General features: G+C 41.0%; 3 protein-coding genes across 5 annotated transcripts; 2 read left to right on the top strand and 1 right to left on the bottom strand.

Moving 5' to 3' along the window:
* On the top strand, window positions 665-3493 carry LOC105175913 (apyrase-like). Its single transcript, XM_011098559.2, is given in 10 exon segments — window positions 665-1004; window positions 1099-1227; window positions 1323-1379; window positions 1475-1567; window positions 1710-1806; window positions 1809-1899; window positions 1990-2081; window positions 2280-2500; window positions 2588-2777; window positions 2874-3493. Coding segments are annotated over 10 exon segments (1308 nt in total). The 5' UTR covers window positions 665-782; the 3' UTR covers window positions 2990-3493.
* On the top strand, window positions 3762-7575 carry LOC105175912 (vacuolar-sorting receptor 6). Its single transcript, XM_011098558.2, has 12 exons — window positions 3762-4548; window positions 4908-5600; window positions 5683-5771; window positions 5872-5941; window positions 6033-6116; window positions 6204-6280; window positions 6374-6455; window positions 6554-6636; window positions 6716-6779; window positions 6868-6996; window positions 7070-7173; window positions 7262-7575. Exons 1-12 carry the CDS (start codon window positions 4233-4235, stop codon window positions 7382-7384), a joined length of 1914 nt encoding a protein of 637 aa, XP_011096860.1. The 5' UTR covers window positions 3762-4232; the 3' UTR covers window positions 7385-7575.
* On the bottom strand, window positions 7787-12598 carry LOC105175911 (probable splicing factor 3A subunit 1). Of its 3 annotated transcripts, XR_848940.2 has the most exons (6): window positions 12308-12588; window positions 11900-11947; window positions 9380-11568; window positions 8970-9258; window positions 8520-8688; window positions 7787-8305 (listed from the first exon to the last, which is right to left on the bottom strand). XR_848940.2 is itself a non-coding variant. In XM_011098556.2 (5 exons), the coding sequence occupies exons 3-4, from the start codon at window positions 11558-11560 to the stop codon at window positions 8989-8991; spliced, it is 2451 nt and encodes an 816-aa protein (XP_011096858.1). In that variant the 5' UTR covers window positions 11561-11568; window positions 11900-11947; window positions 12308-12598; the 3' UTR covers window positions 7787-8688; window positions 8970-8988. The 3 variants fall into 3 exon arrangements, 2 of the variants coding, with proteins under 2 accessions (XP_011096858.1, XP_011096859.1); XM_011098556.2 differs by having other exon boundaries at window positions 7787-8688; window positions 12308-12598; XM_011098557.2 differs by lacking the exon at window positions 8520-8688.

Here is a 13154-nt window from a genome sequence, read left to right as displayed (position 1 = left end):
CCGGTCACGTCCACCTGGCCCTCCCCCTTTCCAGAAAAATGGTCGCTTCTCCCCCCACTACCCGCCTGCATTGGCACTCCTTATTCCCGTCCCCCACCTATATTTTTTGTGTATTTACTTATTTACCTAATATTATATATATATATATATGTTTATGTATTTGTTTATAGTATAAATTTATTTTTTTTAATTTATTCTTGTAACTTATACGAATTTGAGTCATTAGTTTAACTCAAAAGGAAGGAATTTGTATATGATATATAGACTATTGATCTGGATCAGAATGTATGTTGATTTATTTATTAGATTTAGATCATATATATATATATATAATAAGATTTAATGATTTATAATCAAGAGCATTTTTACTTGTAAACATTGTGCAATGATGCACACTACAAGCGTGGAGGGGGAGTTTATGCACAGTTTTTAAAAATTGAGAAAAGTAAATTGGAATTTCTTATTATTCTTTTTTTTCCACAAGGGGTTGTCTTTGCAATTTAGTTTATGTCAATTATATGAAGATATTTATGAAAAGAAAATTGGATGGACAAGAAATGTTGTGGAGTGAGGTTAGGAAAAAGTAGTAGTAGTAGTGGTGTTAGGTGTATGGGGTGGTAGGTGGAGACATGTAGGATGCGGCAATTTGTGAAAGGGAGGGAATGAATATATGATGGGGATATCAAACACATTTTTCATGAGGATGTTGATGTTGATGTTGCCCTTTTTAAGGAGCAGCTGCTATTGATGAATTAAGGTAGCTGTTGAACTAATCTTGAAGAATGTTGAAGGAAGCCACATCCCTCGTGCTGCTCTTCTTCTTCTTCCTCCTTCCCACCAAAAATACCCTCAATTTTCCTCTCCTAACCTCTTCTTCTACTGCTACTCAAAGCTATGCTGTTGTATTTGATGCTGGAAGCACTGGCAGCAGGGTTCATGTCTTCGCCTTCGACCCCAACTTAGCTCTCACACCTATTGACCAAAGCTACGAGTTGTTTCTCTCGGTACGTAATTATCATCATCATTTACATTAAATGTTACAATGGTGAGGTCGTAGTGCATAATATCATATCTATATAATGTAATAATTATATGCAGATAAGCCCAGGGCTGAGTTCGTATGAACATGACCCGGAGGCTGCTGCACTGTCCTTGAAGCCCCTGCTCCAGAATGCAGAAGCAGTTGTTCCTGCAGAGTTGCGTGCTCAAACGCCTGTTAGACTTGGGGTTACTACTTGCCTACCTTACCTACTACCTACTAATCAGTAATCTCTCTCTCTTTCTGGTTCTCATCAGCTGGCTGCTATGCTATATATGTACAGGCAACTGCAGGTCTGCGTTTGTTACCCGGCAATGCATCTGAAGACATATTGGATGCGGTATTCTTCTTCTTCTTTCTTTCTTTTTCACTTACATCATCATTTGTTCATCAAAGTACGTATTATGTTTAATTAACAAGTTTTTTTGTGAAAAGGTGAGAAAGCTTCTGAAGACGGAAAGCAGGCTGTATTACAGGCCAGATTGGGTGTCTGTTCTTCGAGGAATAGATGAAGGAGGTTATCAGTGGGTAAGTTCCACTTCCATCCACCATCCATTATCTATAATTACCTAATTCCACACCACAATATCTCTATCTCTCTCTTTCCTTTTTCATATACGCCAAAATGCATCCCCTGTTCCAAACTCCCGTGATTGTGGGTCTTGGACAGGTGACAATCAACTATTTATTGGGGAGTTTAGGTAAAAGTTACTCGAGTACAGTGGGGGTTGTGGATCTTGGAGGTGGATCAGTACAGATGGCGTATGCCCTGCAGCCGCTCCACCAGTAGCAGATGGAGAGGACCCCTATGTGTCGGAGAAAGTTGCTTTGGGAACAAAATATCACCTTTATGCACACAGGTCCCCGTGGCCGTGGCCCGTCTAATTACTTGCTCTTCCCTCCTTTTTCTAAAACACCAGCGCTTTATTATTACCTTTCTCGTCCTACAGTTATTTGAATTATGGCCTGAAAGCAGCTCGAGCCCAAAGTCTGAAGCTTTCTGGTAACAAAGGCAATCCATGTATAATAAATGGTTATCAAGGTATATACACATGTATTTGTATATACTTTTACTATATTTTACTCTAATATTTTATATATATATATATATATATATATATCTATGCATATATGTGTTGACGAATACTTCTGGCCCGTTAGTATTTATGTACTATAATGTTATGTTATGGTTAAACTGCAAGATTATCAATTATAGTTGACAAATTTACTTTTATTGAAGGGACGTACGAGTATTCCAATGTTGTTTACAAAGTTTCCCCTCCCGTGTCCGGCACGAGCAGACGGAGATGCAGATTGTTAACAAGAGAGGTACTTGGGCTTGACGCTCCATGCTTCCACAGGAATTGCTCGTTCAACGGTGTGTGGAATGGTGGTGGTGGTGGTGGTGACGGCCGGAAAAACTTGTATGTTGCATCATTCTTCTATGACACAGCTGCTGAGGTAATCGATTCATTGAATTGCTATCTTCTTGAATACTTGGTATAATTATGCTATTGTGACTCATGTTGTTCTTGACTATCCTCTTAGACTGGTATCATTGCCCCAAATGCTCCTGCGGCAACTGTTCGTCCAATACAATACCTAAAGGCAGCTAAGCAGGCATGTGCGGCTAACGTTGACAACATAAACTCGACTTTCCCTCTTATTGATAAGAGAGATGTGCCATTTTTGTGCATGGATCTTGTGTACGAGTACATGCTATTGGTGGATGGTTTTGGTAAGATATGGATGGTTAATTTCATAAACATACTTATATAGTTAGATATATGGATTGCTTGCTGGTACCAATTATTGACATGTTGGGACTGGACAGGGGTGGATCCGTTGCAAGAGATCACAGTGTTGAAGGAAGTAAAGTACAAGGGTTCATCACTAGAAGCAGCCTGGCCGCTGGGCTGCGCTGTTGAACTCGTATCATCCCTGAAATGATCAGTTGGCAATAGCAACATATATATGTATGATAATCTGGGGATGACATTAGATGGATTTGTATGTGCAATATTTTCTTGTGCATTTAGCGTGGCGTTGTTGGGGACATGTAATAATAATTGACCTTAACCATTGAGAAACCTTTTTCTGTATCTTTAGCCCGTAGAACATAAGCAGCAGGTGAAGAGTGAATGATTGCAAGGGATGCGGGCAATGTTCTGGTATTAAGAAAATATGGTACGAGGGCAGGCTGAGCCCAATTACTTGAATGGCCTATCTTTCCAATATTTCTGCATTAAATGTCGAAAGATCCGATGGCCCAGCCCACGCCCACTATCCGGTAGAAGGAGGATTCTGATTTTGCGTTTCCATTCTCACTATATTAATTCAATGTGATGGCCATAAAAATGACGTGGCCCAAGGAGTTTTATTTTCTTGGTTAGAGTTTTATCTCAACTTCAAGTCCTTACTTATATGCAATAAACGTGTAATGTCATTATTTTATGTGTTTCCATAATTTAGAATATGAGATTGGAGCTAGACTTATTAATTATAAGGGAGTAAAAAATGAAAAGTCAAGCAATATGAGTTGAGGCAGTCTTTATCCAATACAAGTTGTTTAATTTGGGAAGTCAGTGACAATAATATTCGTCTTCTCAAGAAAATAGCACTCCTCCCCCAATCCCATCCATCCCAAGTCAACATTGACTTAACTCTGTAGTATGTGTTGTGAATGGAAATGAGGGGTTGGGGTTGTGGGATAACAAATCATGTTTAGGTGAGTGCACCTAAATGAGCAAAGCTCTTTGTACCAAACTCACTTCATACTCAAGCAATATATGATATGAATGAGTCAATCTGTGTGATCAACATTCAAGAATTAAGTAATACCACAGCAGCAGCAGCAGCCTCCCAATTCATAATATACATTGAAACCAAGAAAGAGAGGGAGATGTGGTGTGGTGTGGTGTGGTAGTTAGTTGCAGAGTCTTCTTCCTCCCAAATATTTGACTCTTTCCAATCTCTTTGTTTATCGTTAACTTCACGTCATAGCATCTCACCATTCCACAATCCACATTCAACCGCATACAACAACAACCAACGAATACTTCATAATTATTTCAAACAACATATCCTTAATTAGACCTCAACCCAATTAATAGTCTTCTCCTCCCTCCTTCCTTCCTCTCTACTCTCTGCCCTCTTAATTCTCGACTTTCTTTCTGCAAATCTATCTACACACATGCTGCATATCCCCACTTCTTCTTCTTTCTTCATCATGTTTTTAGTATTAACGCTGCTACTTCTGTTACTGATGAGCTCTGTGGATTCGAGATTTGTAGTCGAGAAGAGCAGCATAAGCGTGCTGTCTCCTTATGATCTCCGCTCAAAGCACGATGCTGCAATTGCCAACTTTGGGGTCCCTGATTACGGTGGATCCATGGTCGGAACTCTGCTTTACCCACAAAAGGCCTCCGTCGGCTGCTCTTCTTTCGATGGAGATAAGCCTTTCAAATCCAACTCCCCACGTCCCACTATTCTTCTTCTTGATCGTGGAGGTCTGCATCAATCCTGCTCTCTTACTTTCTATCTGCACAAGTACAACTCCCTCGTTTGCTTTTATACTTTCCATCCAACTACTTACATGTGCTATTAATGAGACAAAATTTTGTCTTTCCCCTTGTATATTAATTTTCACATCATATGTCTTTGTTGGTATTCTGTCTGTGTTTCTAGTTTTTTTCCGTCTTCAGGGTGAAAATAAACCAAAGCGCGAATGTTCATCAATCTCAAGTTCCTTGTAACTATATAATATCTATCTGTATTTAAAACTTTTAAGTGCTTCTTCCCACAAATATATAACAAAATTTATTTGTTTTAGTCTAATCATCATTCCCATTTGCTGCCTACTTCCCAGATTGCTACTTTGCATTGAAGGTTTGGAATGGACAGCAGGCGGGTGCGGCCGCAGTTTTAGTGGCCGACACCATAGACGAACCCCTGATCACCATGGATTCACCTGGAGAGAGTTCTGACGCTGATGGATACATTGACAAGATAGGAATCCCTTCAGCACTCATCGACCGCTCCTTTGCTCAGGCACTCAAGGATGCCCTCAAGAAAGGTGAGGATGTGGTGGTGAAAATAGACTGGTCGGAGTCGATGCCCCATCCCGATCAAAGGGTTGAATATGAACTCTGGACCAATAGCAACGACGAGTGCGGGATTCGCTGCGACGAGCAGATGAATTTCATCAAGAATTTCAAGGGACACGCCCAAATTCTTGAGAAAGGCGGTTACACCCAATTCACACCCCACTATATAACTTGGTACTGCCCCCAGGCTTTTATTCTGAGCAACCAGTGCAAGTCTCAGTGCATAAACCACGGAAGGTACTGTGCGCCTGATCCAGAGCAGGACTTTGAGGAGGGATATCAAGGAAAAGATGTGGTGTTTGAGAACTTAAGGCAGCTCTGCGTCCATCGGGTCGCGAATGAGAGCAACCGCTCCTGGGTGTGGTGGGATTATGTCTCCGATTTCCACATCAGGTGTTCGATGAAGAAGAGGAGATACAGTAAAGAATGTGCAGAGGAAGTCATGAAATCGCTGGGTAAGTTGTGTGTTATCATCATACCATCTCAACCGTATATGGGTTAGGGAGGAAGCTAAATTCCATGCATCATTTTCATTAGGTCTCCCAGTTGAGAAGATAAACAAGTGCATGGGTGACCCTGAAGCTGATACTGAAAATGAAGTCCTCAAAACTGAGCAAGATCTTCAGGTAAGATTTTGATTATTACTTGATAATTAAGTTTTTCCTTTTCCTTTCATTATGCAAATGATCATATTCTAAATAAATAGTATGACATTTGTGAATTAAGATTGGTCACGGATCACGCGGTGATGTTACCATCTTACCAACTATGGTGATAAATAACGTGCAATACAGAGGTTAGTTGATGGACCACCACGACCACATTTGATTTATTACTCCATCTGGGTGGATTACAGACTGAATGTTCCATTTTTCATTTGTACGCAGGAAAATTGGAGAGCAGTGCGCTGCTGAAGGCAATATGTGCTGGCTTCAAGGAGACAACTGATCCTCCTATTTGCTTGAGCGCAGGTTTTATACGCATTACTTGCCTTTATATGAGAATAATGAATGCGAAATTGGTCGAGTAATAGTTGATTGTTCATAAAAACAAAACAGATTTAGAGACAAATCAGTGCCTTGATAATAATGGAGGGTGTTGGCGGGATCCAAAATCGAATATAACAGCTTGCAAGGTATGGAATTGTTCTTTGGGATGTAAATAAATTTCAAGATGGTTATCATATCATATATACGAATGTAAGAAGAAATGGTTGGCTTGTTTGAAGGACACATTCAGGGGAAGAGTTTGTGAGTGCCCTGTAGTTAATGGTGTTCAGTACGAAGGAGATGGATATGCATCCTGTGAAGGTGCACTGCCCCTCTTTCATTCTTTGTACATAATACTATTTCTTCTCATATTCACACAGCTAATAATAAAGCGTTACTGCATACGTGCTTCTTGACAGCCGTTGGACCAGGAAGGTGTTCCGTCAATAATGGAGGCTGTTGGTCGGATACCAAAAATGGAATCAGATTTTCTGCATGCATGGTTCAGTACATTGCTCCTTTCTTTTTCTCAAATTTTATTTTTTTGATTAACTAGGAACTAAAATGTGTTTCTGCATCAGGAATCGGATGTATCAGGGTGTCGGTGTCCACCTGGTTTCCAGGGTGATGGCCATAAATGTGAAGGTAAGCTACTCCTGTCTTATGCTCTCTTGTGTTAATTAAGAAAAGAGGCATTATGTTATATCGGCTACTACTAATACTGTTTCTCCAGATGTGGATGAATGTAAGGAAAGGGTTAGCTGCCAATGCGATGGGTGTAGCTGTAAGAACACGTGGGGTGGATTTGAGTGCAGTTGCAAGGGAGGTCAACTCTACATAATGGAGCACGACGCCTGCATTGGTAAGATTAAAACCTCTAAATTTCTTTTGAATAATGTTTTCCCAATTACTAAAATTGATGAGATGGTGTGCAGAAAGGAGCAGCTCAAAAGTCGGGGGCATCCTTACCTTAGTGGTGCTCGCCGTGGCATTGGGTGCCGGAATAGCTGGTTACATTTTCTACAAATACAGACTACGGGCAAGTCATCATTTGCGTACTTACTTTGTTGTTTCCACCTCCCCTAGATAAATAAATAATAATAACACCAAATCCGCTTGTGTTGCAGTCTTACATGGACTCGGAGATCATGGCTATCATGTCGCAGTATATGCCACTTGACAACCACCAGCATCAGGTTGTCCATCACGAATCTCATCCCAATCCCACCCCACATTCTTCTTCCGTCTGAGGTGTTGTTTCCCCAAGTTTTGAGTCGATACAGATTTTCCATGGAATAGCATATATACAGTTGTGATCAGACACCTAAAAATTACAACAGGAAAGCACTCTACAATTGCTCTGTACAAAGTTTTTTGAGATATAAACTGGCCTGTTCCATTGTCAAAACGTGCTTCAATCTCAGATTCACTTATTTTTTTCCTTCGTAGTCTAATATTAAGCGGCAAGGTTTGACATCTAAATCATTAGCCCCATCAATGCGCAATTCTTTGGCATATGAGAAATTGACAGGTATGAAACCCAGATAAGCCCATTCCACATCTCCATAATCAATAACCACCATATCAAGAAAACACTTTAATGTGTTGAAAGATTTCGAACCTTTCTGATATTTTACTATTAAGGACCAAGCTTCAAGAAGCACCTCTCTTTCATTGTTTTCTTTTCGTAAACACTGAAATGCGGTCTTCACCCAATATAATCTATTCTTCAACCATCCTCACGTTTAAGAAATCATACCACAATCTATTAATTCCTCATATTCAGAAAGAGAGAGCACACAATCTAACACCCATTCATAATCAGTATACAAACACTCCATCTCAGCACACAACATAACCCAACATTTAAAACATGTTAGAAACTGTGATGTTCCGACTTCTGCAACTAAGAAGGATTAAAGCTCAATTAAACTTCACCAAACATCTCCGGACTCAAGAACAGAGAGAGTGGCCATAGCAAGTCAGCAGTATCTGGTCCGTAGGCTGCAAAAAGCCGGAAGGGTTTCAGATCCATCCTACAGTTGCAAAGAGAAGAAATTGAAGCAGCAGTAGACGCATCTACTTGCTTCAGCAGTTTGACAAGGGATTTATCAACACCAAAGCTCCCAACAGAGAACCAACAATATTCAACTTCAGAGTTGGAGCCAGTGCTGTTGCAAGAAACAAGATGTATCAGACTACCTCAACCACCACAAACTAACAACTGAGTCCAATAATACAGAAGTGACAGGAAACAAATAATCAAGCCTTAACATTCCATGGAACATGACCCAGAAGTTCAAATGACCAATAAAGGCATCAAGTATATTAGTTTAAAAGCAAGCAAATCAACTACAAAGCAGAACAAATACTCCGGAGTACAACCTAACTAATACTTCCCTATATATAAAACTGAAAGGGAACCAAAAGGAGGGCGAGGAGGAGAAGAAGAAACGTCCGATTTTAGAGAGAGCGGCTTAGCTCACAAGAATCCTGTGCCACGCCCAAATAAGTTGTGAATCACCAAAATCACAACATCAATGGAGCATAGGGACTGCACAAGTAATGACAACAAATGGTCAGTCATCTAAATTTAGCAAGCCACTTCAACTTAGCAGTTCTCAAAGACAGCAAACTAAACAACTTCCTCTGACCCCACTCCAAGCAACAATCACCAAGATGACATATCTATAGTAGATACCATAACATTAGCTCAAAGTTTTAAACATTTGAAAAGTACAGAACCATTATATTCCCAAGTCACAAGAAAACACGAGTTCAGCCAGATATTTAGTAACAAGGACCACTACGACAGCACGTAGTTCCTTTATGCACCTTCTAGAGGATTCACGGCTCATCTCTTTCTACCACCACGTTCTCTCAGAGAGAGAGAGAGTGAGTCTCCAGGTGCCACGTTGTAATACGCAAGTGATAAGTTGTCCTTCAGGAAACCAGCCTTCCCACTCAGCTTCTGCTTATTTGCAGGAAGCTGGATCTCCCCAGCAATTTTCTCTTTCAGACTGCCAACTGTTTCGGATAAGGATTGCACAGCAATCTCCAATACTTGGCCCTTCAGATTTCCTTCATCAACATTTGGCACAGATATATTGATAACAGCTGGACCCTGCAACCACACCCATATAGTACAACATATTAGTGGATGCTCATACAGAAAAGCGGGCGGGGGTAGCAGGCATTTGGTGGCAGATAATAATGATAAAAAAGGGAAGGAAGAAGCTCAATACCGAATGTTGTGCCAGGAACTGTTCTTCGGGAATGAGCATAGAATCATCAAGCCTTTGCCGCTTGGGCTCTGGTTCATCAGGTAGTGGAGGAGGAGCCTCCTCTGGTGGAGGTGGTGGGGGCATGCCTTGGGGCATTGGTGGAGGAGGAACCATAGGCATGCCTGGTTGGGAAACAGGAACAGGAACAAAGGGCCTAGGACCTCCCAAAGGTGTAAATTGTGATCCAGGTGGCGGTGGAACCGCAATGTTAGGTGAAGTCAGGGGCATAGATGGCGGCATTGGAGGACGGTTGGCCATAAGAGGTTGCCCATGCATCATCGGCATTGAAGGAGGTGGAGGACGAACAGAAGGAATCATATTGACAACTGGAGGTCCAGGTGGTGGTGGTGCAACAAGCCCACCACTAGTTGCACCAGAATACTGGACCACTGCGGGAGGCCTAGGAATATTCAAGACAAGGCCAGGAGGTGGAGGCAGTGGCCTAACTGATGGCATACCAGGCCTAGGAGGAGGAGGTGCTGGACCTGGAAGACTTCTACCATCATTGTTGAAAGCATCATTGGTGTCCTCGCCACCAGTATTCTGAGACATGGCTTGGCTAGCTGTGCGGCCAATACTTCCTGTGTGACCATCCCATATAACCTGCTTAGGTTGCTCATCTTTCTTCTTTTCAATCTCAGCCTTGACAGCATTAGAAACTTCTTCTTCTGTGGTGCCAAAAATATCAGGACGTGTTCTTGCAAGCCCCACAATATTCCTAGAAATTTCATCATCTGCTGCAAGAGTTGTCTCTCTTATCTTAGCAAACATCCTCTCCTTCTGCTCCTTATATTTGGGATCAATAAGAGAAATCCTCATGTGTTCAGACATCTCATTAATGAGAATGAGCTCGCCAGTTATTGGGGATACGACATACTTAGTAGGATCTCTTTCTGCAGGGATTCTCTCCTCAGGCCTCTTCCAATTTTTCACAATTCTCATGGGTGGCTCCTGTTCTTCAGAAGTTGCCTTGGCCCCGTTATTCTTCATATCACCATTCTCTTCCAGACTAGCAGCCCTCATTCCCTCTTCAACCAGTTGGACCTCTTCTTCATCCATTTCCATTTCTACCTCCTTTCCAGGCTCAATAATATCCTCTTCTTCCATAGTGGACATCTTGCTTCTTCTTATCACTTCATCGAGTGTCATTGGAGGTGGTAAATCCTCATCCTCATCATCAGCAAAGTCTATCGTTTCAACCACAACAAAGTCATGCCAGTCAATCATAGCCATCTGCAGTCGCTCCTGCTCTATCTCATCTTCAGCCTTTTGTCTGGCCTGTTCTTGCGAGCGTTCCCATTCAAGGCGATGCAGGCAGCGTTCAAGAACAGTTGTCATATCGGCAACACTATTTCTGAGCTTATCTGTCAGCCCTTTGGGAGGCATCAATACCTTTGAATATGCATCAGCAAGAGATGTAAAGAACATGAACATACTGTGTGTTGGTCTCAGAAAATGGAACTGAGGATTAGTGCTCTCCCTACTAGTCAAACCAGTCAAAAATGACTTCCCATTTCGGGCCACAAACTGAGCAGTGAGCTTAATTATATCCAGTTCTTCCCCTGTAATCCCTTCAGGAAGCCTAACAGTATATTGCTCCGCCTCTGGTGGCTCAAGGACCTTACGAACAGGTCGGAATTGGGCAGCAGGATCAGGCTTAGATGAAGCATCACTTGTATCAGCAGCTGGAGTTGTACTAGCTGATTCAGGAACAGACTCAGCTGGATGAACAGGCTGCTGCTGTGCTGCAGATTGATTCTGCGCCCGAGCTTCAGACAGGCGGTGCTGATAATAAGCATGGTAAGGATCAGAGGGACGTAAAAAGTTGAACTTTGCATTCCCTTCATTGTTTGCAATAATTCTTTTCTCAAACTCTGGTCCATTCTTTGCCACAAACTGAGCAGTTTTGTCTACAATGTTTCTAATATCCGGGGGTGGGTATATAATTCCTATAGTCCTTGTATGGGTTGCCACAGACGCTGGAGCAGCACTGGATTTATCGTTAGCCTTCTTCTGGTCGTCATTAGTCAAAACATTTTTCTCATCATTAGAGTCCTCAGTAACTTGGGCAGGAGGTGTGGGCCCCAGATTCCCATCAGCAGGGGGTGCTGGGAGGGGCAATATTGGTAAAGCACCCAGCATTTTTCAATCTGCAAACGAGAATCAATGTCAAAAGACCGAAGTAACACACCTTATCAACATGACATATAACATATTGTAAGTTCAAGAAATTCATATACTAAAGTGATAGAACTGGATTCCTCCCATTATCTTTGATACAGTCGAATGTCTCAAGACTGTGGCAGCGGAGACAACAAATCATCCAAGAAGTACTAAATAGTTATCAAAAGATGAAAACCACAATTATCTTTGTCTAAAATACAGTATGATGATACAAAAAATCAAACATGTACAGTAAGAAATGCAGAAGTGGCATATAATATCTTTGTTAACTGGTACAACAACGAGGAATGAGAATACCTTTTTGTTATTGCGTCTGAAACTCTGGTAAGGTTCCAAAAACTAACCCTGCGCCCATATAGAGAGTCGGAAGATGAAAAAAGAGTAAAGATAATTATCATTAAGTTTATCCACAATAAACTAAAACCCTAGCGACATAGTGTTGAAGAAAGCAAAAAATTAACAGACTCAACAAAAAAAAAAAGCAAGAAACAAATTTTTCTAGCCCTAGAGGAGTAAAGAATTAAATTGACAAACAAATAAATGTCCGTGACCAACCAAACCGCATTCAGACGAAGCCGAAAATCAAGATTTGACAAGAAAGAGAGAAAAATACATATACGTAGTGAGATGATATAAATACATCTGAAATATGATTTTCAACAGATCAAAATACAGAGATTTGGATAAACAGAAAAGGTGACTCACTTGGCAGCAACTTGGCATAGGATACAGAGCCTTTAACTCCGACTCTGCGGATAATAATAAATGGAGAAAAGGAAAAAGGGTGGAGAGTGCTTCCTCCTGCGAAGGAGAGACGGAGCCAACTGAGGATAAAGTCTCGAAAAGTGAAGTTGCAGTTAGGGTTTCTGAGAATGGGGTCCGTGGGGGGAAGAATTGGGAAGCTGCTCCGATTGGGTTGGGAAGGGCAATGCAAATGCAGGGATTAAGTTGGAATAAAAGTGGGGATGGGGCATACAAGTGGAAATTTTAAGTTTGGAGCATCACAGGTCACAACCGACCTCAATTGACAAACCATATTATCTCTAATATATATTTAATTATTATTATTTTACTACTTCACAGTAGAATTCATATCCTGTATGTACTATATTATATTATATTACATAACCAGGAAAAATACCTTCTTAAATAGACAAATAGACGATTTTACGACAACTCTCTTTCCTATTTTGTCCAACCCAACCCACCTCCTTATTCTTTTTATAAAAAAAAAATCTAAAATATAGTTTTTTAAAAAATTACATCAGAAAATTAGAACTTTTTAATATTTCAATTTTGATCAGCAGTAGCATTTGAAGTGTAAATAAATAAATAACAAAATGAGCATACGTTCCATAAACCAAAATTCGAATATATCATAAAAAATAATTATTCGTATTGGAATTGAGCACTGATTTGTTTGAATTCCACTTAGTTGATCCTACCTAGCAGCATAAGCAAAACAAAACAGACCAGACATTCTCACACACAAACTGAGAAAGATGCATGCAAAGGAGCACTCCTACTCCAAACTCCTCCCCCCCCCCCCCCC

Source organism: Sesamum indicum, linkage group LG12 (genome assembly GCF_000512975.1).
Source record: "Sesamum indicum cultivar Zhongzhi No. 13 linkage group LG12, S_indicum_v1.0, whole genome shotgun sequence".
Taxonomy (NCBI): Eukaryota; Viridiplantae; Streptophyta; class Magnoliopsida; order Lamiales; family Pedaliaceae; genus Sesamum; species Sesamum indicum.
Note: the sequence above shows the minus strand (reverse complement) of the source record. Positions and strands in the feature narration are given on the sequence as shown.